This window comes from Salvelinus fontinalis, chromosome 26, assembly GCF_029448725.1.
Source record: "Salvelinus fontinalis isolate EN_2023a chromosome 26, ASM2944872v1, whole genome shotgun sequence".
NCBI lineage: Eukaryota > Metazoa > Chordata > Actinopteri > Salmoniformes > Salmonidae > Salvelinus > Salvelinus fontinalis.
This window is the reverse complement of record NC_074690.1, coordinates 7,794,761-7,819,993: the sequence shown is the minus strand read 5'-3', so window position 1 is coordinate 7,819,993 and position 25,233 is coordinate 7,794,761. Positions and strand designations below refer to the sequence as shown.

General features: G+C 44.6%; 1 protein-coding gene across 1 annotated transcript in view; it reads right to left on the bottom strand.

The window, feature by feature from the left end:
• emilin2a (elastin microfibril interfacer 2a) overlaps nt 1-23,398 on the bottom strand; it is a 101,405-nt gene extending 78,007 nt beyond the window's left edge. Inside the window, exons 1-3 of the mRNA XM_055882461.1 lie at nt 23,051-23,398; nt 22,097-22,222; nt 74-456 (exon numbers count right to left, since the gene is read on the bottom strand). Of these exons, the coding sequence (XP_055738436.1) occupies nt 74-456; nt 22,097-22,222; nt 23,051-23,205 (664 nt within the window). The 5' untranslated portion in view covers nt 23,206-23,398. The remainder of the gene's footprint in view (nt 1-73; nt 457-22,096; nt 22,223-23,050) is intronic.
• Between the last annotated feature and the right edge of the window lie 1,835 nt (nt 23,399-25,233).

Here is a 25,233-nt window from a genome sequence, read left to right as displayed (position 1 = left end):
ACTTCATATATGAATCCATCTCTAAGAAGAGGATTGAGAAAGCAGCAACATGTCATGTTGTCAAGTATCTTACTCTGTGGGTGTCTGGTCTGTCCAGGGATGGATCTGGTCTGGGGGTAGTGTGGTGCCTCCCCAGAGTTTTGGGTCTGGTGTGGCTGTGACCCTGCTGGCACCGTCTGTCCTCTAGGGTACTGGTTCTGGTGAGGCTGTGACCCTGCTGGCACTGTCTGTCTGTTTGGGTACTGGGTTTGGGGTGGCTGTGACCCTGCTGGTACTGTCTGTCTGTTAGGGTACTGGTTCTGGTGAGGCTGTGACCCTGCTGGTACTGTCTGTCTGTTAGGAGCAGCCTTCAGCTCAGAGCAGTCTGGTCCCTGGTAACTAGGGCAACACCTCCACTCCAGGTCTGTCACCGTTTTATAGGCGATCTTATAGGCCGGCCGGAACCGCGTCCGATACCTGGGAGAGAAGGCAAGACAAACCTGTAAGTGCATACACACACACGCACATAAACACAGGCACGCACAAACACACAAAGACAAACACATGTCTTCAAAAGTTTCTACTTACGTCTATGACATTAATTCTCTTTGATAATAGAATCTTTGTTGAGAATATTACAAACTGATGCTAACCTTAACTTCTTGCAACTATAGGGGGTGCTGTTTCTCATTAGCATAATTTTCTCTACAGATTAAACTGCCTAGTACTCAATTCTTGCTCGTACAATATGCATATTATTGTTATTATTGGATAGAAAACACTCTCTAGTTTCTATAGCCGTTTGAATTATGTCTCTGAGTGAAACAGAACTCATTCTACAGCACTTTTCCTCCCAGTGTGTGAGATTTAGACATCTTGGCCTCTGGTTCCAGATCAGTTTTAAAAGTCTCTGTTAATCCTACGAGATACAAACACTGCCCACGCCTTCCTCTAGATGTCAGTAAGTGGTGACAATTTGAATGGAGTCGATTGCGCAATCATGGGCTCTATAAATGACCAAATACCGGAAGTAGCGTTCCTTTGGACTCTGCGCTCAACGCAAGAAGGATATCTGACTGGCCTTTTTCCAAGCCTTGGTTTAGCCAGTAATATAGCGTCGGTCATCTTTTTACTCGTTATAGGTGTTAGAAACATCATAAGGTAGTTAATTTAAACCGTTTTATAGCAATTTATATCCGTTTAGTGCGATTTTGAGGCATTGCTTTGTAATAGACTTTGAAGCTCCGGGCACGTTTCGGGGTCCCGGTCGTACGTTAGTGGGCATTTCGACGGACAAGTGGACATCTTTCGACCAAAAGAAGATTAGACCCAAGAAAGGATTCATTGTCCAAGATTCTGATGGGAGAACAGCTCATAGTAAGAACAATTTATGATGATAAATCGTGTTTCTGTCGAAAAATGTTAAACGCTTATGACGCCATTTTGTTTGCTATAGCTTCGCTTGGCGCAACCTGTATTGAAAAGTAAGGATAATTTAAAAATTGTAATTCCACGATTGTATTAAGAATTAAATTGTCTATCAATAGCTGTCCACCCTGTATTTTTTAGTCAAGTTTATGAGTATTTATGTATAAGACTAGATCACTGTCTAATATGGTGCACGACATTTTCTGACCAGCTGAGCTACTTTTGTCATTGTCTAACCATGATTTTGGTGGCTAAATATGCACATTTTCGAACAAACTCTATATGTATGTTGTAATATGATGTTACAGGAGTGTCATCTGAAGAATTCTGAGAAGGTTAGTGAAAAAATTAATATATTTTGGCAATGATAACGATATCGCTCTCTTTGGCTTGAATCAGTGCTCGGGTAACGTTTGCATATGTGGTATGCTAATATAACGATTTATTGTGTTTTCGCCGTAAAACACTTAGAAAATCTGAAATGTTGTCTGAATTCACAAGATCTGTGTCTTTCCATTGCTATGTGCTGTGTATTTTTAAGAAATGTTTTATGATGAGTAAATTGGTAATACAAGTTGCTCTCTGTAGTAATTCTAGGAGCTTTGGTGAGATTTGTGATGGTGGCTGCAATGGCAAACTATGATTTATACCTGAAATATGCACATTTTTCTAACAAAACCTATCCTATACCATAAATATGTTATCAGACTGTCATCTGATGAGGTTTTTTCTTGGTTAGTGGCTATCAATATCTTAGTTTAGCCGAATTGGTGATAGCTACTGGTGTTGAGAGAAAATGGTGGACAAAGAAAAATTGTGATTTTTGCTAACGTGTTTAGCTAATAGATTTACATATTGTGTCTTCCCTGTAAAACATTTTAAAAATCTGAAATGGCGGCTTTATTCACAGGATCTGTATCTTTCATTAGGTGTCTTGGACTTGTGATTTAATGATATTTAGATGCTACTATTTAATTGTGACGCTATGCTAGTGATGCTAATCAGTGTGGGGGGGGGTGCTCCCGGACCCGGGGTAGAGGCTCGTGAAAGGTTAAAAGGATAGACATAAGATGCAGTCGTTATGGTAATGTAGGTGTAGGATGAAACAGGGTCTGTGCCACCAGTAAGTACAGATAGTAGCTTGACTGGTCTAAGACATCTCAGTGCAAGAGGCGTTAGGGTTAAGCTGCATCCGGCCATGATTGGGAGTCCCATAGGGCGGCGCACAATTGGCCCAGCGTTGTCTGGGTTCGGCCGGGGTAGGACGTCATTGTAAATAAGAAATTGTTCTTAACTTCTTTGATATAGGGGGCAGCATTTTCACTTTTGGATGAATTGCGTGCCCATAGTGAACTGCCACCTACTCTGTTCCAGATGCTAATATATGCATATTATTATTACTATTGGATAGAAAACACTCTGACGTTTCTAAAACTGTTTGAATGATGTCTGTGAATATAACAGAACTCATATGGCAGGGAAAAACCTGAGAAAAAATCCAAACAGGAAGTGAGAATTCTGAGACTGGTCGATGTTAAAGTCATTGCCTATTCAAGTCATTGCCTATTCAATTCCCTGTAATATATGGATCTGTTTGCACTTCCTACGCCTTCCACTAGATGTCAACAGTCTGTAGAACGCTGAATGAAGCCTCTAGTGTGATGTGGGGCCGGATGGGAGGTGTTTCAGTCATTGGTCTGGCAGATTGGCAGTTCCTGGCGCTTTCCTCATGATATCCTCTTGCGTTCCATTACTTATACAGACAAGAAGAAATGCTCCGGTTGGAACGTTATTGGATATATATGATAACAACATCCTGAAGATTGATTCTCCACTAAGTTTGACCAGTTTATTCGACCTGGAATATAACTTTTTGAAGTTTTCGTCCGACGTTTGCTTGCATCTGCGCGAGCGTTTGGACACGTGTACTACACATGCTAGCTAAAGTAGCTAATTGGACATAAGTAATGGACATTATCGAACAAAACAACGATTTATTGTGGCACTAGGAATCCTGGCAGTGCATTCTGATGAACATAATCAAAGGTAAGGGAATATTTATGATGTCATTTCGTATTTCTGTTGACTCCAACATGGCGGAGAAATGTTGTTAAATCTGAGCGCCGTCTCAGATTATTGCATGGTGTGCTTTTTACGTAAAGTTTTTAAAAAATCTGACAAAGCGGTTGCATTAGGAACAAGTGTATCTTTAATTATGTGTAAAACATCTATCTTTCATCATAGTTTATGATGAGTATTTCTGTTATTTGACGTGGCTCTCTGCAATTTCTCAGGAAATTTTGGAGGCATTTCTAAACCTGGCGCCAATGTAAACCGAGATTTGTGGATATAAATATGCACATTATCAAACAAAACATAAATGTATTGTGTAACATGATGTCCTATGAGTGTCATCTGATGAAGATCATCAAAGGTCAGTGATTAATTTTATCTGTATTTCTGCTTTTTGTGACTACTATCTTTTGCTGGGAAAATGGCTGTGTTTTTCTGTGGCTATGTACTGAGCTAACATAATTGTTTGGTGTGATTTCCCCGTAAATCCTTTTTGAAATCGGACATGTTGGTTGGATTCACAACATGTGTAGCTTTAATTTGGTGTCTTTCATGTGTGATTTCATGAAAGATTGATTTTTATACACCATCATTAAGTTTGCTGATGACACAACTGTGGTAGGCCTGATCACTGACAACGATGAGATGGCCTATAGTGAGGAGGACAGAGAACTGGCAGTGTGGTACCAGGACAACAACCTCTCCCTCAATGTGAGACAAAGGAGTTGATCGTGGACTACAGGAAAAGGCGTGCTGAACACGCCCCCATTACCATCGACGGGGCTGTAGTGGAGCGGGTCGAGAGTTTCAAGTTCCTTGGTGTCCACATCACCAACAAACTATCATGGTTCAAACATACCAAGACAGTCGTGAAGAGGGCACGACAAAACCTTTTCCTCCTCAGGAGACTGAAAAGATTTGGCATGGGCCCCCAGATCCTCAAAAGGTTCTACAGCTGCACCATTGAGAGCATCCTGACCAGTTGCATCACCGCCTGGTATGGCAACTGCTCGGCATCTGACCGTAAGGCGCTACAGAGGGTAGTGCGAATGGCCCAGTACGTCACTGGGGTCAAGCTTCCTGCCATCCAGGACCTATATAATAAGCGGTGTCAGAGGAAAGCCCATAAAATTGTCAGAGACTCCGGTCACTCAAGTTAACTCTGCTACCGCACGGCAAGCGGTACCGGAGCACCAAGTCTAGAACCAAAAGGCTCCTCAACAGCTTCTACCCCCATTAGACTGCTGAACAATTCATAAATATCGCCACCAGACAATTTACATTGACACCCCCCCCCCCTTGTACACTGCTACTACTTACTGTTTGTTAGCTATGCATAGTCACTTTGCCCCCACCTACATGTACAGATTACCTCAACTAGCCGGTACTCCTGCACATTGACTCTGTACCGTAACACCCTGTATATAGCCTTGTTATTCTTATTGTGTTACTTTTTATTAATACTTTTTATTTTAGTCTACTTGGTAAATCTTTTCTTCTTCTTGAACTGCCCTGTTGCTTAAGGGCTTGTAAGTAAGCATTTCACGGTAAAATCTAACACTTATATTACGTACACGTATTCGGCGCATGTGGAATATAAAGTTTGATTTGATTCATTTGATTTGAAATAAAGGTTGAATAAAAACAGTAGTATAAATCTCCGCAGCCGGACTCTGGAAAGAAACGCTGCTCAACCGGTGTTGCTCATTTGCCGACAGAAACTTTTAACCGGTTCTCTCCATTAAGCAACGAGTCAGAGGCTGAGCAGGTCTCTCCTCCATCCATTACAGGGAGCCGCTGAAGCCTTCCACCATTAGCTCTGACAAATGGAAAACCCTAGTAATTGGCGACTCCATTACCCGCAGTATTAGACTTTAAATAATCATCCAGCGATCCTACACTGTTTACCAGGGGGCAGGGGTACCGACATTAAGGCTAATCTGAAGATCCTACACTGTTTACCAGTGGGCAGGGCTACCGACGTTAAGGCTAATCTGAAGATCCTACACTGTTTACCAGTGGGCAGGGCTACCGACGTTAAGGCTAATCTGAAGATCCTACACTGTTTACCAGTGGGCAGGGCTAATTAAGGCTAATCTGAAGATCATACACTGTTTACCAGGGGGCAGGGCTACCGACGTTAAGGCTAATCTGAAGATCCTACACTGTTTACCAGGGGGCAGGGCTACCGACGTTAAGGCTAATCTGAAGATCCTACACTGTTTACCAGGGGGCAGGGCTACCGACGTTAAGGCTAATCTGAAGATCATACACTGTTTACCAGGGGGCAGGGCTACCGTCGTTAAGGCTAATCTGAAGATCCTACACTGTTTACCAGGGGGCAGGGCTAATTAAGGCTAATCTGAAGATCCTACACTGTTTACCAGGGGGCAGGGCTAATTAAGGCTAATCTGAAGATCCTACACTGTTTACCAGGGGGCAGGGATACCGGCGTTAAGGCTAATCTGAAGATCCTACACTGTTTACCAGGGGGGCAGGGCTACCGACGTTAAGGCTAATCTGAAGATGCTGCTGGCTAAGGATAAAAATGGTGAGTGTAGAGAGTATAGAGATATTGTTATCCACGTCAGCACCAACGATGTTAGGATGAAACAGTCAGAGGTCACCAAGCGCAACATAGCTTCAGAGTGTAAATCAGCTAGAAAAATGTGTTGGAATCGAGTAATTGTCTCTGGCCCCCTCCTAGTTAGGGGGAGTGATGAGCTCTACAGCACACAACTAAGTCGCTGGTTGAAAACTGTTTTCTGCCCCTCCCAAAAGATAGAATTTGTAGATAATTGGCCCTCTTTCTGGGACTCACCCACAAACAGGACCAAGCCTGGCCTGGTGAGGAGTGACGGACTTCATCCTAGCTGGAGGGGTGCTCTCATCTTATCTATCAACATAGACAAGGCTCTAACTCCTCTAGCTCCACAATGAGATCAGATGCAAGCCGGACAGCAGGCTGTTAGCTAGCAAAAGTCAGTGTAGTCAGCTCAACTATCCCCATTGAGAATGTGTCTGTGCCTAGATGTAGGATGGGCAAAACTAAACATGGCGGTGTTCGCCTTAGCAATCTCACTGGAATAAAGACCTCCTCCATTCCTGCCATTATTGAAAGAGATCGTGATACCTCACATCTCAAAATAGGGCTACTTAATGTTAGATCCTTCACGTCCAAAGCAGTCATAATCAATGAACTAATCACTGATCATAATCTTGATGTGATTGACCTGACTGAAACATGACTCAAGCCTGATTAATTTACTGGCATTCAATATCGAGGTAGCAGTAGCGAAGAGCCCTCACTGCTGCTCGATCATCCTATTTTTCCAACCTAATTGAGGAGAGCAACAACATTCCAAAATGTATTTTTGATACTGTCTCAAAGCTAACTAAAAAGCAGCATCCCCAAACAGAGGATGGCTTTCACTTCAGCAGTGATAAATTCATGATCATTTGAAAGCAAATTACGGACCCCTCTTTGAATCTGCGTATTTCTCCAAAACTCAGTGGTCCTGAGTCTGCACAGAACTGACAGGACCTTGGATCAATGGAGACACACACATTTTTTAATCCTGTATCTCTACGACACTGTTAGGTTCTAATTCTCAGAGTAAATAACTCAATGGACACTATGAAAGCTTAACCAAGTTTAATTCTTCCCAGAGGATCAATAGTCACGGCCTCTCAACATTCAAACTGCATACTGGACCCTATTCCAACTAAACTACTGAAAGAGCTACTTCCTGTGCTTGGCCCTCCTATGTTGAACAATAAATGATTCCCTATCCGGATGTGTAGCACACTCACTAAAAGTGGCAGTAATAAAGCATCTCTTGAAAAAGCCAAACCTTGACCTGGAAAATGTACAAAACTATTGGCCTATATCGAATCTCTCATCTCTTGGTGATGTCATTCGGAAACACAACCTTCACTGCTATGCAGACGACACACAGCTGTACATTTCAATGTAACATGGTGAGGCCCCAGAATTTCCTACCTTGGAAGCCTTTGTTTCGGACATAAGGAAGTGGATGGCGGAAAATGTTCTACTTTTAAACTCGGACAGAACAGAGATGCTTGTTCTAGGTCCCAAGAAACAAAGAGATCGTCTATTGGATTTGACAATTAATCTTGATGGTTGTACAGTCGTCTCAAATAAAACTGTGAACCTCGGCGTTACTCTGGACCCTGATCTCTCTTTTGACGAACATATCAAGACTGTTTCAAGGACAGCTTTTTTTCATCTACGTAACATTGCAAATAATCTGGAACTTTTTGTCCAAAAATTATGTCAGAAAAGCGAATCAATGCTTTTGTCACTTCTGGATTAGACTACTGCAATGCTCTACGCTCCGGCTACCCAGATAAAGCACTAAATACACTTCAGTTAGTGCTTAACACGGCTGCTAGAATCTTGACTAGAACCAAAAAAAATTGATCATATTACTCCAGTGCTAGCCTTTGGCTTCCTGTTAAGGCTTGGGCTGATTTCAAGGTTTTACTGCTAACCTACAAATCATTACATGGGCTTGCTCCTATCTCTCCGATTTGGTCCTGCCATACAGGACCAACTCTACTCTCCTGTAGAAACTATGCTCTACAAAAAAAATATATACTTCACTCTACTGTAGAAACTCTTTAATGCCAAAGGACTAGTCAGACCTTCCCCCCTCTAAGGGGCCAACTGTTTACTTGCAGAGGACAACAGAGACAAAGTGGCTACTCTTAGCAAAGAGGTACCGAATCTACACAAGCGATTGGGGAATCCACGCCAATCTACTTCCCTTTTTCTTCTACTCCAGTAGCCTCTCTGGACTGATGGGAGTGCTGTGTCGTCTCTCCACAGCCGACTGGCTGGTGCACTGCAGGGATCCCTCCCTGAAAGGGTCTCCCCCTTCCCTGAAATATGGAGTTAGTAGGATGCTTCTGGATCACTTAGTGGATGTTCCTGTTTTCGACCCTGCCAACCAGCCATGGAGGTACTTCATTCGTCGTCGAAGTCAAAAGCAGCGGCAGTGGTAATAGGGGCCTCCTTAGTGAAGCCCGGACCCGGAATACAGACTTCAAACAGCATCACTGCCCTGGAAACAGAGCTTCCAGCAACTTCATCCCTTCTTCCACTTCGTGATCAGATCCGGAGGTACCAGTGCCTTCGTCCCTGTTCTGTCTCCCTCTCCGGTGGCTTCTACGGTGAATGATGCTCCGGAGGTACCTGTGCGTTCATTCTGTCTCCCTCTCCGGTGGCTGCTACGGTGAATGATGCTCCGGAGGTACCTGTGCGTTCATTCTGTCTCCCTCTCCGGTGGCTGCTACGGTGAATGATGTTCCGGAGGTACCTGCGCCTTCGTTATGTCTCCCTCTCCGGTGATTTCTACGGTCAATGAGGCTCCGGAGGTACCTGTGCCTTCGTCCCCTGTTCTGTCTCCCTCTCCGGTGGCTTCTACGGTGAATGAGGATTCATTGGTTTTGGGAGGCTTCAACCGGGTGCCAAAGGGTTGCAGCTGTGCGAGATGGCGCCTCTCGCCTGTCCTCGACGGGTCATCCTGATTCATACGAGGTGTAGGAATGGGCGTATTTCCTCTCCCATCTCGCCGGCTGTTGTTTTAGGCAGCTCTAAGGTACCAAATGTCTCGGTTACTGGAGAAGAAAATATGATCTACTCGAGGGCACAAGAACAGGATATTACTAGCCCCACCGTTCTACGTCAATACACAGAGGTTGAGGCTGTTGCAGTCCATGTGAGAATTAACTCCATTAGGAATGGTAGCTCGGAATGGCTGAAACAGAACTGATTAGGTCTCTGCTGCACACAAAAAAACGTTCCACAATTTCTGTCTCTGTGCCCTCGCTGGGTCGATGTAGTGTACATTTTAGCAGGCTACTAGAGCTTCACAACTGGCTAAGTGACTACTGCAGCTCCATTGGTGTACATTTTAGCAGGCTACTAGAGCTTCACAACTGGCTAAGTGACTACTGCAGCTCCATTGGTGTACATTTTAGCAGGCTACTAGAGCTTCACAACTGGCTAAGTGACTACTGCAGCTCCATTGGTGTACATTTTAGCAGGCTACTAGAGCTTCACAACTGGCTAAGTGACTACTGCAGCTCCATTGGTGTACATTTTAGCAGGCTACTAGAGCTTCACAACTGGCTAAGTGACTACTGCAGCTCCATTGGTGTACATTTTAGCAGGCTACTAGAGCTTCACAACTGGCTAAGTGACTACTGCAGCTCCATTGGTGTACATTTTAGCAGGCTACTAGAGCTTCACAACTGGCTAAGTGACTACTGCAGCTCCATTGGTGTACATTTTAGCAGGCTACTAGAGCTTCACAACTGGCTAAGTGACTACTGCAGCTCCATTGGTGTACATTTTAGCAGGCTACTAGAGCTTCACAACTGGCTAAGTGACTACTGCAGCTCCATTGGTGTACATTTTAGCAGGCTACTAGAGCTTCACAACTGGCTAAGTGACTACTGCAGCTCCATTGGTGTACATTTTAGCAGGCTACTAGAGCTTCACAACTGGCTAAGTGACTACTGCAGCTCCATTGGTGTACATTTTAGCAGGCTACTAGAGCTTCACAACTGGCTAAGTGACTACTGCAGCTCCATTGGTGTACATTTTAGCAGGCTACTAGAGCTTCACAACTGGCTAAGTGACTACTGCAGCTCCATTGGTGTACATTTTAGCAGGCTACTAGAGCTTCACAACTGGCTAAGTGACTACTGCAGCTCCATTGGTGTACATTTTAGCAGGCTACTAGAGCTTCACAACTGGCTAAGTGACTACTGCAGCTCCATTGGTGTACATTTTAGCAGGCTACTAGAGCTTCACAACTGGCTAAGTGACTACTGCAGCTCCATTGGTGTACATTTTAGCAGGCTACTAGAGCTTCACAACTGGCTAAGTGACTACTGCAGCTCCATTGGTGTACATTTTGTCGACAACTTTTACACCTAATGAAGGAGAGAATGCTCTATAAGGAGGATGGAATCCACCCTAATCATCTAGGTGCCTGGATCCTATCCAAACACTACATGGCAGCTCTGAGGCAATGACTGATCAAATCAAGCTCCTCAAAAGGTATTTACTCCCATTAAATCACAGCGATATGCAAATAGTAATTCTGTGCCTGTTAATTTAATTTCCATTGATATCTCTGTTAGCTCCTGGAAAGAATCCACCTATTAATAGTTGAATATCAAGCTATCGTTTTGCTACATGTGCTCATAAGCATAGGGGCTTTGGAAATAGAACTCGTGTGCACATTGACTGGAATTCTACTATTAGAGCTGCAACTCTGAATCCAATCAGGAAGCCCATTGTGGCTAGCTAATTCAGTTCTAATAGTGGATAGCAACAGTTAAAGAGAGAGCAACAGATAAAGAGAGAGCAACAGATATAGAGAGCAACAGATATAGAGAGCAACAGATATAGAGAGCAACAGATACAGAGAGCAACAGATACAGAGAGAGCAACAGATAGAGAGAGAGCAACAGAAACAGAGAGAGCAACAGAAACAGAGAGAGCAACAGAAACAGAGAGAGCAACAGATAAAGAGAGAGCAACAGATAAAGAGAGAGCAACAGATAGAGAGAGAGAGCAACAGATAGAGAGAGAGCAACAGATAGAGAGAGAGCAACAGATAGAGAGAGAGCAACAGATAGAGAGAGAGCAACAGATAGAGAGCAACAGATAAAGAGAGAGCAACAGATAGAGAGAGAGCAACAGATAGAGAGCAACAGATAGAGAGAGAGCAACAGATAGAGAGAGAGCAACAGATAGAGAGAGAGCAACAGATAGAGAGAGAGCAACAGATAGAGAGAGAGCAACAGATAGAGAGAGAGCAACAGATAGAGAGAGAGCAACAGATAGAGAGAGATCAACAGATAGAGAGAGAGCAACAGATAGAGAGAGAGCAACAGATAGAGAGAGAGCAACAGATAGAGAGAGAGCAACAGATAGAGAGAGAGCAACAGATAAAGAGAGAGCAACAGATAAAGAGAGAGCAACAGATAAAGAGAGAGCAACAGATAGAGAGAGCAACAGATAAAGAGAGAGCAACAGATAGAGAGAGAGCAACAGATAGAGAGAGAGCAACAGATAGAGAGAGAGCAACAGATAGAGAGAGAGCAACAGATAGAGAGAGAGCAACAGATAGAGAGAGAGCAACAGATAAAGAGAGAGCAACAGATAAAGAGAGAGCAACAGATAAAGAGAGAGCAACAGATAAAGAGAGAGCAACAGATACAGAGAGAGCAACAGATACAGAGAGAGCAACAGATAAAGAGAGAGCAACAGATATAGAGAGAGCAACAGATAAAGAGAGAGCAACAGATAAAGAGAGAGCAACAGATACAGAGAGAGCAACAGATAAAGAGAGAGCAACAGATACAGAGAGAGCAACAGATACAGAGAGAGCAACAGATACAGAGAGAGCAACAGATACAGAGCAACAGATACAGAGCAACAGATACAGAGAGAGCAACAGATACAGAGAGAGCAACAGATAAAGAGAGCAACAGATAGATGGATAGCAACAGATACAGAGCGAGCAACAGATACAGAGAGAGCAACAGATACAGAGAGAGCAACAGATAAAGAGAGAGCAACAGATAAAGAGAGAGCAACAGATAAAGAGAGAGCAACAGATAAAGAGAGAGCAACAGATAGAGAGAGAGCAACAGATAGAGAGAGAGCAACAGATAAAGAGAGAGCAACAGATAAAGAGAGAGCAACAGATAAAGAGAGAGCAACAGATAAAGAGAGAGCAACAGATAAAGAGAGAGCAACAGATAAAGAGAGAGCAACAGATAAAGAGAGAGCAACAGATAAAGAGAGAGCAACAGATAAAGAGAGAGCAACAGATAAAGAGAGAGCAACAGATAAAGAGAGAGCAACAGATAAAGAGAGAGCAACATATAAAGAGAGAGCAACAGATACAGAGAGAGCAACAGATACAGAGAGAGCAACAGATAGATGGATAGCAACAGATACAGAGAGAGCAACAGATACAGAGAGAGCAACAGATAGAGAGAGAGCAACAGATAAAGAGAGAGCAACAGATAGAGAGAGCAACAGATACAGAGATAGCAACAGATAGAGAGAGAGCAACAGATAAAGAGAGAGCAACAGATAGAGAGAGCAACAGATACAGAGATAGCAACAGATAGAGAGAGAGCAACAGATAAAGAGAGAGCAACAGATAGAGAGAGCAACAGATACAGAGATAGCAACAGATAAAGAGAGAGCAACAGATAAAGAGAGAGCAACAGATAGAGAGAGAGCAACAGATACAGAGAGAGCAACAGATAAAGAGAGAGCAACAGATAAAGAGAGAGCAACAGATAAAGAGAGAGCAACAGATAGATGGATAGCAACAGATACAGAGAGAGCAACAGATAGATGGATAGCAACAGATAAAGAGAGAGCAACAGATAGAGAGAGCAACAGATACAGAGATAGCAACAGATAGAGAGAGAGCAACAGATACAGAGATAGCAACAGATAGAGAGAGAGCAACAGATACAGAGAGAGCAACAGATACAGAGATAGCAACAGATACAGAGATAGCAACAGATAGAGAGAGAGCAACAGATACAGAGATAGCAACAGATAGAGAGAGAGCAACAGATACAGAGAGAGCAACAGATACAGAGAGAGCAGCAGATACAGAGATAGCAACAGATAGAGAGAGAGCAACAGATACAGAGATAGCAACAGATAGAGAGAGAGCAACAGATACAGAGAGAGCAACAGATACAGAGAGAGCAACAGATACAGAGAGAGCAACAGATACAGAGAGAGCAACAGATACAGAGAGAGCAACAGATAAAGAGAGCAACAGATAGATGGATAGCAACAGATAAATAGATAGACTCAACAAGTAAAGTCCAGGAGTGAAACAGAGCTGTCTAACCATAACCCAATGCCAGGCCTCCTCCCTATTGCTCTCACGGAAACTTGGGTTCAGGTTTCTCTGACCTGCCTCCCAGGAGATTCTGGGATTTCCAAATCATTTTCCGTCACGCAGAGAAAGGAGTTAGGGTTAGAAAAAGAAAGCAAACTTTTATAGTTTACCAGTCCCTCTCTCCCTCCCTCTGTCTCTCTCTCTAATAGTGTACCAGTCCCTTTCTCTCTCCCTCCCTCTGTCTTTATCTCTAATAGTGTACCAGTCCCTTTCTCTCTCCTTCTCTCTCTCTCCCTCTGTCTCTCTCTCTAATAGTGTACCAGTCCCCTTCTCTCTCCTTCTCTCTCCCTCCCTCTGTCTTTATCTCTAAGAGTGTACCAGTCCCCTTCTCTCTCCTTCTCTCTCCCTCCCTCTGTCTCTCTCTCTAATAGTGTACCAGTCCATTTCTCTCTCGTTCTCTCTCCCTCCCTCTGTCTCTCTCCCTCCCTCGTTCTCTCTCCCTCTCTCTGTCTCTCTCCCTCCCTCTGTCTCTCTCCCTCCCTCTGTCTCTCTCCCTCCCTCTGTCTCTCTCCCTCCCTCGTTCTCTCTCCCTCTCTCGTTCTCTCTCCCTCCCTCGTTCTCTCTCCCTCTCTCTGTCTCTCTCCCTCCCTCGTTCTCTCTCCCTCCCTCGTTCTCTCTCCCTCCCTCCGTCTCTCTCCCTCCCTCCGTCTCTCTCTCTAATAGTTTACCAGTCCCTTTGTGTCTCTCTCTCTCCCTCCCCCCGTCTCTCTCCCTCCCCCCGTCTCTCTCCCTCCCTCCCTCTGTCTCTCTCCTTCCCCCCGTCTCTCTCCCTCCCTCCCTCTGTCTCTCTCCCTCCCTCCGTCTTTCTCTCTAATAGTTTACCAGTCCCTTTGTGTCTTTCTCTTTCTCTCTCCGTCTCTCTCTCTCCCTCCCTCTGTCTCTCTCCTTCCCCCCGTCTCTCTCCCTCCCTCCCTCTGTCTCTCTCCCTCCCTCCGTCTTTCTCTCTAATAGTTTACCAGTCCCTTTGTGTCTTTCTCTTTCTCTCTCCGTCTCTCTCTCTCCCTCCCTCTGTCTCTCTCCTTCCCCCCGTCTCTCTCCCTCCCTCCCTCCGTCTCTCTCCCTCCCTCCGTCTTTCTCTCTAATAGTTTACCAGTCCCTTTGTGTCTTTCTCTTTCTCTCTCCCTCCCTCTTCGTGTCTCTCTCTCTCTCCCTCCCTCCCTTTCCATGTCTCCCTCCCTCCCTCTTCGTGTCTCTCTCTCTCTCCCTCCCTCCCTTTCCATGTCTCCCTCCCTCCCTCTTCGTGTCTCTCTCTCCGTGTCTCTCTCTCCCTCCCTCCTTCGTGTCTCTCTCCCTCCCTCTCCGTGTCTCTCTCTCCCTCCCTCCCTCTTCGTGTCTCTCTCTCCCTCCCTCTTCGTGTCTCTCTCTCCCTCCCTCTTCGTGTCTCTCTCTCCGTATCTCCCTCCCTCCATCTTCGTGTCTCTCTCTCCGTGTCTCCCTCTCCGTGTCTCCCTCTCCGTGTCTCCCTCTCTCATTTTATTCCATGAAGGCATGACCGTTTGAGAACAGATTTCACAAGACAGAGGTGTTCTCAAGGGGGTAAAACGTCAAATCGCATAATTTAACTTCACTCCAACTATGCGTCTAAAGTGTTGCAAAACAGTGCTGTCACAAGTTACAATAAAAACCATGACGTCACTGTGAACATGTCACAGTGTTATGGCAAAACCAAGGTACTTATTGTTGGAGCCAAAGCAGAGAGAGAGAGAATCTGGTCGAACATTTTAATTCACGGGCAATAAAGATGAAACACCAGGAAAAAAACCTAGGTGTTATTTTAGATTCTGAAGTACATTTCGAATCACACATTAGGAATGTGACCCTATAATAGCTTTTCAACATCTGAGGAACATTTCCAAGGTGCGGCCATTTCTCTCTCAGGATGATACAGAGAGACTCATCCATGCTTTTATTACAAGCAGTCTTGACTACTGTAATGCTCTCTTATCTGGTCTACCTCAGAAAGCTATTGGTCAACTGTAAAACATACAGTATGATGCAGGGTACTGACCAAGACCAGACAGAGAGACACATTACACCGGTTTTAAGGTCTCTGTACTGTAAAACATACAGAATACTGCAGGGTACTGACCCAGACCAGACAGAGAACACATTACACCGGTTTTAAGGTCTCTGTACTGTAAAACATACAGAATACTACAGGGTACTGACCAAGACCAGACAGAGAACACATTACACCGGTTTTAAGGTCTCTGTACTGTAAAACATACAGAATACTGCAGGGTACTGACCCAGACCAGACAGAGAACACATTACACCGGTTTTAAGGTCTCTGTACTGTAAAACATACAGAATACTGCAGGGTACTGACCCAGACCAGACGGAGAGACACATTACACCGGTTTTAAGGTCTCTGAACTGTAAAACATACAGAATACTGCAGGGTACTGACCCAGACCAGACAGAGAGACACATTACACCGGTTTTAAGGTCTCTGTACTGTAAAACATACAGAATGCTGCAGGGTACTGACCCAGACCAGACAGAGAACACATTACACCGGTTTTAAGGTCTCTGTACTGTAAAACATACAGAATGCTGCAGGGTACTGACCCAGACCAGACAGAGAGACACATTACACCGGTTTTAAGGTCTCTGTACTGTAAAACATGCTGCAGGGTACTGACCAAGACCAGACAGAGAACACATTACACCGGTTTTAAGGTCTCTGTACTGTAAAATATACAGAATACTACAGGGTACTGACCCAGACCAGACAGAGAACACATTACACCGGTTTTAAGGTCTCTGTACTGTAAAACATACAGAATACTGCAGGGTACTGACCCAGACCAGACAGAGAACACATTACACCGGTTTTAAGGTCTCTGTACTGGCTGCCTGTGAGTTTTAGAATTCATTTGAACATTCTTGTATTGGTTTTTAAATCAATCCACAATTGTGCACCCCAGGCTTTTAAGTTATGTACCCAGTAGGTCCTGAGGGGGGCCGAAACTGTGGACATGTTTAAAAGAGATCTTAAAACATATTTTTAGCTTTTCTTTTCCTCAGGGTGCTTTTTAATCGTTCTGTTTGTGTCATTATTTAGTTTTTTTATCTTTTGTTGTGTAGTAAATATTTCTGCTTTTATTTGAAATTGTTTTTTTCCTGTAAAGCACATTGCGTTGCATTTCATTACTGAAATATAATGTATAAATAAAGCATGATTTGATTTGATGATAACTCTAATTGAGTGGAACCCCATCAGTGGAACCTGGGCTTTCCAGCTATGGTAAATCTAACTGAGTGGAACCCCATCAGTGGAACCTGGGCTGTCCAGCTATGGTAAATCTAATTGAATGGAACCTGGGCTGTTCAGCTATGGTAAATCTAATTGAGTGGAACCCCATCAGTGGAACCTGGGCTGTCCAGCTATGGTAAATCTAATTGAGTGGAACCCCATCAGTGGAACCTGGGCTGTCCAGCTATGGTAAATCTAATTGAGTGGAACCCCATCAATGGAACCTGGGCGGTCCAGCTATGGTAAATCTAATTGAGTGGAACCCCATCAGTGGAACCCCATCAGTGGAACCTGGGCGGTCCAGCTATGGTAAATCTAATTGAGTGGAACCCCATCAGTGGAACCCCATCAGTGGAACCTGGGCGGTCCAGCTATGGTAAATCTAATTGAGTGGAACCCCATCAGTGGAACCCCATCAGTGGAACCTGAGCTGTCCAGCTATGGTAAACCTAATTGAGTGGAACCCCATCAGTGGAACCCCATCAGTGGAACCTGGGCTGTCCAGCTATGGTAAACCTAATTGAGTGGAACCCCATCAGTGGAACCTGGGCGGTCCAGCTATGGTAAATCTAATTGAGTGGAACTCCATCAGTGGAACCCCATCAGTGGAACCTGGGCGGTCCAGCTATGGTAAATCTAACTGAGTGGAACCCCATCAGTGGAACCTGGGCTGCCCAGCTATGGTAAATCTAATTGAGTGGAACCCCATCAGTGGAACCTGGGCGGTCCAGCTATGGTAAATCTAATTGAGTGGAACCAGAGCTGTCCAGCTATGGTAAATCTAATTGAGTGGAACCCCATCAGTGGAACCTGGGCGGTCCAGCTATGGTAAATCTAATTGAGTGGAACCCCATCAGTGGAACCCCATCAGTGGAACCTGTGCGGTCCAGCTATGGTAAATCTAACTGAGTGGAACCCCATCAGTGGAACCCCATCAGTGGAACCTGGGCTGTCCAGCTATGGTAAATCTAATTGAGTGAAACTCCATCAGTGGAACCTGGGCTGCCCAGCTATGGTAAATCTAATTGAGTGGAACCCCATCAGTGGAACCCCATCAGTGGAACCTGGGCTGCCCAGCTATGGTAAATCTAACTGAGTGGAACCCCAGCAGTGGAACCTGGGCGGTCCAGCTATGGTAAATCTAATTGAGTGAAACCCCATCAGTGGAACCCCATCAGTGGAACCCCATCAGTGGAACCCCATCAGTGAACCCCCATCAGTGGAACCTGAGCTGTCCAGCTATGGTAAATCTAATTGAGTGAAACCCCATCAGTGGAACCTGGGCTGTCCAGCTATGGTAAATCTAATTGAGTGGAACCCCATCAGTGGAACCTGGGCGGTCCAGCTATGGTAAATCTAATTGAGTGAAACCCCATCAATGGAACCCCATCAGTGGAACCCCATCAGTGGAACCCCATCAGTGGAACCTGGGCGGTCCAGCTATGGTACATCTAATTGAGTGGAACCCCATCAGTGGAACCTGGGCGGTCCAGCTATGGTAAATCTAATTGAGTGGAACCCCATCAGTGGAACCTGGGCGGTCCAGCTATGGTAAATCTCATTGAGTGAAACCCAATCAGTGAAACCCCATCAGTGGAACCCCATCAGTGGAACCCCATCAGTGGAACCCCCTCAGTGGAACCCCATCGGTGGAACCTGAGCTGTCCAGCTATGGTAAATCTAATTGAGTGAAACCCCATCCGTGGAACCCCATCAGTGGAACCTGAGCTGTCCAGCTATGGTAAATCTAATTGAGTGAAACCCCATCAGTGGAACCTGGGCTGTCCAGCTATGGTAAATCTAATTGAGTGAAACCCCATCAATGGAACCCCATCAGTGGAACCTGGGCCGTCCAGCTATGGTAAATCTAATTGAGTGAAACCCCATCAGTGGAACCTGGGCTGTCCAGCTATGGTAAATCTAATTGAGTGAAACCCCATCAGTGGAACCTGGGCTGTCCAGCTATGGTAAATCTAATTGAGTGGAACCCCATCAGTGGAACCTGGGCTGTCCAGCTATGGTAAATCTAATTGAGTGAAACCCCATCAGTGGAACCTGGGCTGTCCAGCTATGGTAAATCTAATTGAATGGAACCTGGGCTGTTCAGCTATGGTAAATCTAATTGAGTGGAACCTGGGCTGTCCAGCTAAGGTAAATCTAATTGAGTGAAACCCCATCAGTAGAACCTGGGCGGTCCAGCTATGAAATATTTCCAGTGAAGCTCTAATGATGACAACAACAACTTCCATTTGATGCTGTCAGAGCCAGTGTTGTCATTCATTCTGTGGTTGATGTTGTCAGAGCCAGTGTTGTCATTCATTCTGTGGTTGATGTTGTCAGAGCCAGTGTTGTCATTCATTCTGTGGTTGATGTTGTCAGAGCCAGTGTTGTCATTCATTCGGTGGTTGATGTTGTCAGAGCCAGTGTTGTCATTCATTCTGTGGTTGATGTTGTCAGAGCCAGTGTTGTCATTCATTCGGTGGTTGATGTTGTCAGAGCCAGTGTTGTCATTCATTCTGTGGTTGATGTTGTCAGAGCCAGTGTTGTCATTCATTCTGTGGTTGATGTTGTCAGAGCCAGTGTTGTCATTCATTCTGTGGTTGATGTTGTCAGAGCCAGTGTTGTCATTCATTCGGTGGTTGATGTTGTCAGAGCCAGTGTTGTCATTCATTCGGTGGTTGATGTTGTCAGAGCCAGTGTTGTCATTCATTCTGTGGTTGATGTTGTCAGAGCCAGTGTTGTCATTCATTCTGTGGTTGATGTTGTCAGAGCCAGTGTTGTCATTCATTCTGTGGTTGATGTTGTCAGAGCCAGTGTTGTCATTCATTCTGTGGTTGATGTTGTCAGAGCCAGTGTTGTCATTCATTCGGTGGTTGATGTTGTCAGAGCCAGTGTTGTCATTCATTCTGTGGTTGATGTTGTCAGAGCCAGTGTTGTCATTCATTCTGTGGTTGATGTTGTCAGAGCCAGTGTTGTCATTCATTCTGTGGTTGATGTTGTCAGAGCCAGTGTTGTCATTCATTCGGTGGTTGATGTTGTCAGAGCCAGTGTTGTCATTCATTCTGTGGTTGATGTTGTCAGAGCCAGTGTTGTCATTCATTCTGTGGTTGATGTTGTCAGAGCCAGTGTTGTCATTCATTCTGTGGTTGATGTTGTCAGAGCCAGTGTTGTCATTCATTCGGTGGTTGATGTTGTCAGAGCCAGTGTTGTCATTCATTCTGTGGTTGATGTTGTCAGAGCCAGTGTTGTCATTCATTCTGTGGTTGATGTTGTCAGAGCCAGTGTTGTCATTCATTCTGTGGTTGATGTTGTCAGAGCCAGTGTTGTCATTCATTCGGTGGTTGATGTTGTCAGAGCCAGTGTTGTCATTCATTCTGTGGTTGATGTTGTCAGAGCCAGTGTTGTCATTCATTCTGTGGTTGATGTTGTCAGAGCCAGTGTTGTCATTCATTCGGTGGTTGATGTTGTCAGAGCCAGTGTTGTCATTCATTCGGTGGTTGATGTTGTCAGAGCCAGTGTTGTCATTCATTCTGTGGTTGATGTTGTCAGAGCCAGTGTTGTCATTCATTCTGTGGTTGATGTTGTCAGAGCCAGTGTTGTCATTCATTCTGTGGTTGATGTTGTCAGAGCCAGTGTTGTCATTCATTCTGTGGTTGATGTTGTCAGAGCCAGTGTTGTCATTCATTCTGTGGTTGATGTTGTCAGAGCCAGTGTTGTCATTCATTCTGTGGTTGATGTTGTCAGAGCCAGTGTTGTCATTCATTCGGTGGTTGATGTTGTCAGAGCCAGTGTTGTCATTCATTCTGTGGTTGATGTTGTCAGAGCCAGTGTTGTCATTCATTCTGTGGTTGATGTTGTCAGAGCCAGTGTTGTCATTCATTCTGTGGTTGATGTTGTCAGAGCCAGTGTTGTCATTCATTCTGTGGTTGATGTTGTCAGAGCCAGTGTTGTCATTCATTCTGTGGTTGATGTTGTCAGAGCCAGTGTTGTCATTCATTCTGTGGTTGATGTTGTCAGAGCCAGTGTTGTCATTCATTCGGTGGTTGATGTTGTCAGAGCCAGTGTTGTCATTCATTCTGTGGTTGATGTTGTCAGAGCCAGTGTTGTCATTCATTCTGTGGTTGATGTTGTCAGAGCCAGTGTTGTCATTCATTCGGTGGTTGATGTTGTCAGAGCCAGTGTTGTCATTCATTCTGTGGTTGATGTTGTCAGAGCCAGTGTTGTCATTCATTCGGTGGTTGATGTTGTCAGAGCCAGTGTTGTCATTCATTCTGTGGTTGATGTTGTCAGAGCCAGTGTTGTCATTCATTCTGTGGTTGATGTTGTCAGAGCCAGTGTTGTCATTCATTCTGTGGTTGATGTTGTCAGAGCCAGTGTTGTCATTCATTCTGTGGTTGATGTTGTCAGAGCCAGTGTTGTCATTCATTCGGTGGTTGATCAGTCATCCCGTCAGTCTCATTACTGGAATAAATGAGCTAATCAGAGTGGATGAATCATTGCTGTTCACTGGCTAACTCATAAATCCAAACGGCTGTTTCCTCCCTTCTGTCCTCCCCTTTCCTAACCCTTCTCACCCCTCCAGTGGACCTGAGGTGACTGAGTAGTAAGGAGCAACTCCATCTAGTTTCCATCACATTGCTGTAACATCCCCAGCCCTCTCAGATGAGAAAATAAGAGAAGGGAGGGAATAATATTATATTATATCCCTCTCTCTCTCCGTCCTTCACCCATCCCTCTCCCTCTCTGTCCTCTACCCATCCCTCTCTCGCTCTGCCCTCCACCCACCCTCTCTGTCCTCTACCCATCCCTCTCTCCCACCCCTCTTTCTCTCTGCCCTCCACCCACCCTCTCTGTCCTCTACCCATCCCTCTCTCGCTCTGCCCTCCATCTCTTTCTCCCTGTCCTCCACCCATCCCTACCTGTCATTCCTCTCTCTGTGTCCTCCACCCATCTCTCTCTCCCAAACCTCTCTGTCATCCCTCTCTCTGTCCTCCACCCACCCATTCCCTTCTCCCATCCCTCTCTCTCTCCCCATCCTCCACCCACCCACTCTGTCCTCCACCTATCCCTCTCTGTCCTCCACCTATCCCTCTCTGTCCTCCACCCATCCCTCTCTCTGTCCTCCACCCACCCACTCTGTCCTCCACCTATCCCTCTCTGTCCTCCACCCATCCCTCTCTCGCTCTGCCCTCCACCCACCCACTCTGTCCTCCACCCATCCCTCTCTCGCTCTGCCCTCCACCCACCCACTCTGTCCTCCACCCATCCCTCTCTCCCACCCCTCTTTCTCTCTGTCCTCCACCCATCCCTCTCTCCCATACCTCTCTGTCATCCCTCTCTCTGTCCTCCACCCATCCCTCTCTCCAGGGAAACTTACATCACTTGTTGCTCACAGTCTGGGTCATGGTTTGGGCACGGTGCCACCTCAGGCTCCACAAAGCTCTCCACATTCCCCTGGACGGTACAGCTCACGTTCTTATGGACCACATATGCACACCAGTTCCTAGAGGGGGAGGAGAGAGAGAGATGTGTAAGCAACACATGGTAACCAATCATCAGGCAACAATTCCAACCCTTCCAGGCTTGAGAAATAAGATACAAATAGTCTCTTGTCTGATAGAAACAGTTGGGAAAGAAGATACAAATAGTCTCTTGTCTGATAGAAACAGTTGAGAAAGAAGAGAGAGAAATAAAAGTCAGCATCTGTGTGGATCGTTTAGCTGTAGCTGACTGGGGAAGATAACCAACCTATCACGTTACAGGGTGACTGGGGAAGATAACCAACCTATCACGTTACAGGGTGACTGGGGCAGATAACCAGCCTATCACGTTACAGGGTGACTGGGGCAGATAACCAACCTATCACGTTACAGGGTGACTGGGGCAGATAACCAGCCTATCACGTTACAGGGTGACTGGTTTACACCTCCAAATAGTATATCTACTCTTTGACATGTGATTTTATCCTTATAGATTAGAGCAGATGGTTGATATGTAGAGTGGAGACAGACAGGCTGCATCAGAACACAGATTATAAGGCTGCAGCAAACAGACAAGATACTCAGTGGTCCATTATTCTCCAGAACAGAACTCACAAACAACTCAGTGCAACAATTTAGTGATAAATAACTGCAGTAAAATAATTCTAAATGTAAACGTATATTGAATTCATTCAATGTAATCACATTTAATCTCTCCATTTCCTGCACTAATTAAAGAGAAAAATTCATGCAAAAATAAAATAACGATCGCAGTGACACAGAACACAACTCGTTTGAGGCAAATGGAAATCAATAAAACAGATTAACAATAGATACAAATAATAATTGACCTATTCCTCTGTGACTGTCGGTGTCTCGCGCCCTGGTACGCAGCTCCTTGGAAAAGGTTGTAGTTCGGCGGATTTTGTCCGTTGGTGACAGAAAAGTTGAAGAACAGAGAGAACAATGTCCATGTCACCCCCAAAGCAGCTGCTCCCCACTTCATCGTAGACAACAGATTAAATTAACTACTACGGAACATGGACAAGAAAAGTTAAGATATGTATTTTTTAAAAGTTGGTATCCTATGTGCGGCCGCCCGGTAACTGAGCAGAACGGGACAAAATGTTGAAGATCTCTTTGCGGGTCGCTGTTGACTCCACTGGAATGACGTCGCTGTTAGACTAGGGTTCACTCCTTTTCCCTCCCATCCTCCCTTCCTTCCTTCGACCCCCGTCCCCCCCTCTCCACCCCCGGAGAAACAAACACGCCCCGAATTGTCCGCAGCTTGTACTGTGTACACACACACACATACACGCTGTAACAGCGCGTAATGTGCCCTGCAGGCAGACTGTTACAACGTTTATAGCATCTAACTTCTTGCTCTGGTCTGTTCCCAATCATGTTTGTTCCATGTTGTGTTGCTGCCTTGCTATGTTGTTGTCTTAGGTGTCTCTTTGTGTAGTGGTGTCTCTCTTGTCGTGATGTGTGTTTGCCTTTTGGTACATTTACATTTATTTACATTTAAGTCATTTAGCAGACGCTCTTATCCAGAGCGACTTACAAATTGGTGCATTCACCTTATGACATCCAGTGGAACAACCACTTTACAATAGTGTATCTAACTCTTTTAAGGGGGGGGGGGGGGGGGGGCAGAAGGATTGCTTTATCCTATCCTAGGTATTCCTTGAAGAGGTGGGGTTTCAGGTGTCTCCGGAAGGTGGTGATTGGCCATCATTGTAAATAAGAATTTGTTCTTAACTGACTTGGCTAGTTAAATAAAAGGTTAAATGAAGGTTAAATATATTAAAACACATCTGCTATGGTTCTGTCACATTGAAGAACAATTACGTGCCTGATTTTGTTGTGGGAGACCTTAGAGAAAACATGTTATATCTTATATTTATTTAACTTAATAAATACGATTTAGTCATATCCCCTCTAATTTTAGTCATAGACTATTAGTCAACTTGATAAGAGTGAGTCAAATACATTTCCTGGGATGTCCTTTTCACCATGCATTCCCTATGCTGCTGAATAGTGACTCAAACATCAGATATATGAGTACTGTAGACTGCTGTCATGATGTTGAATTAGCCAATGAATGGCCAGGAATATTTAAGGCCAGGTTACTATATTTCCTGTTGTGTTATTAGGTACTGTCATCGTCTTTTACTGTGGATGGAGGCAAATTGTTACAGTCTTGTACCACTTAACCTCTACGTGATCGGTGTCCCCCCCCCCCGCAGGATGGTTGAGCTAACGTAGGCTAATGTGATTAGCATGAGGTTGTAGGTAACAAAACAAAATCCCAGTACATAGACATATCTGATATGGTCAGAAAGCTTAAATTCTTGTTAATCTAACTGCACTGTCCAATTTACAGTAGCTATTACAGTGAAAGAATACCATGCTATTGTTTGAGGAGAGTGTACAATTATGAACTTGAAAATGTATTAATAAACCAATTAGGCACATTTGGGCAGTCTTTATACAACATTTTGAACAGATATGCGATGGTTCAATGAATCAGTCTAAAACGTTGCACGTGCACTGCTGACATCTAGTGGACAACATCTAAATTGGGCCTGGGCTGGAATAATACATTATGGCCTTTCGGTTGCATTAAAAAAATTATAGTAAAAAAATAAATAATTAAACACGTTTTTTTTATTTGTTTAGTCTTTTTCCAGATCTAATGTGTAAATATTAGTATAATATAATATAATAATATATATAATATAGTATAATATATTCTTCTACATTAATTTCACATTTTCACAAACTTCAAAGTGTTTCCTTTCAAATGGTATCAAGAATATGCTTATCCTTGCTTCAGGTCCTGAGCTACAGGCAGTTAGATTTGGGTATGTCATTGTAAGAGAAAATAGACATTTTAGGCGAAAATTGAAAAAAAGGGTTCGATCCTTAAGAGGTTTTACCATTATTGCAGCCCTGGCGGCAGCACACACACGGGCAGGCAGGCAGGCAGACAGACAGGCAGGCAGGCAGGCAGGCAGACAGTGGTGGGAAA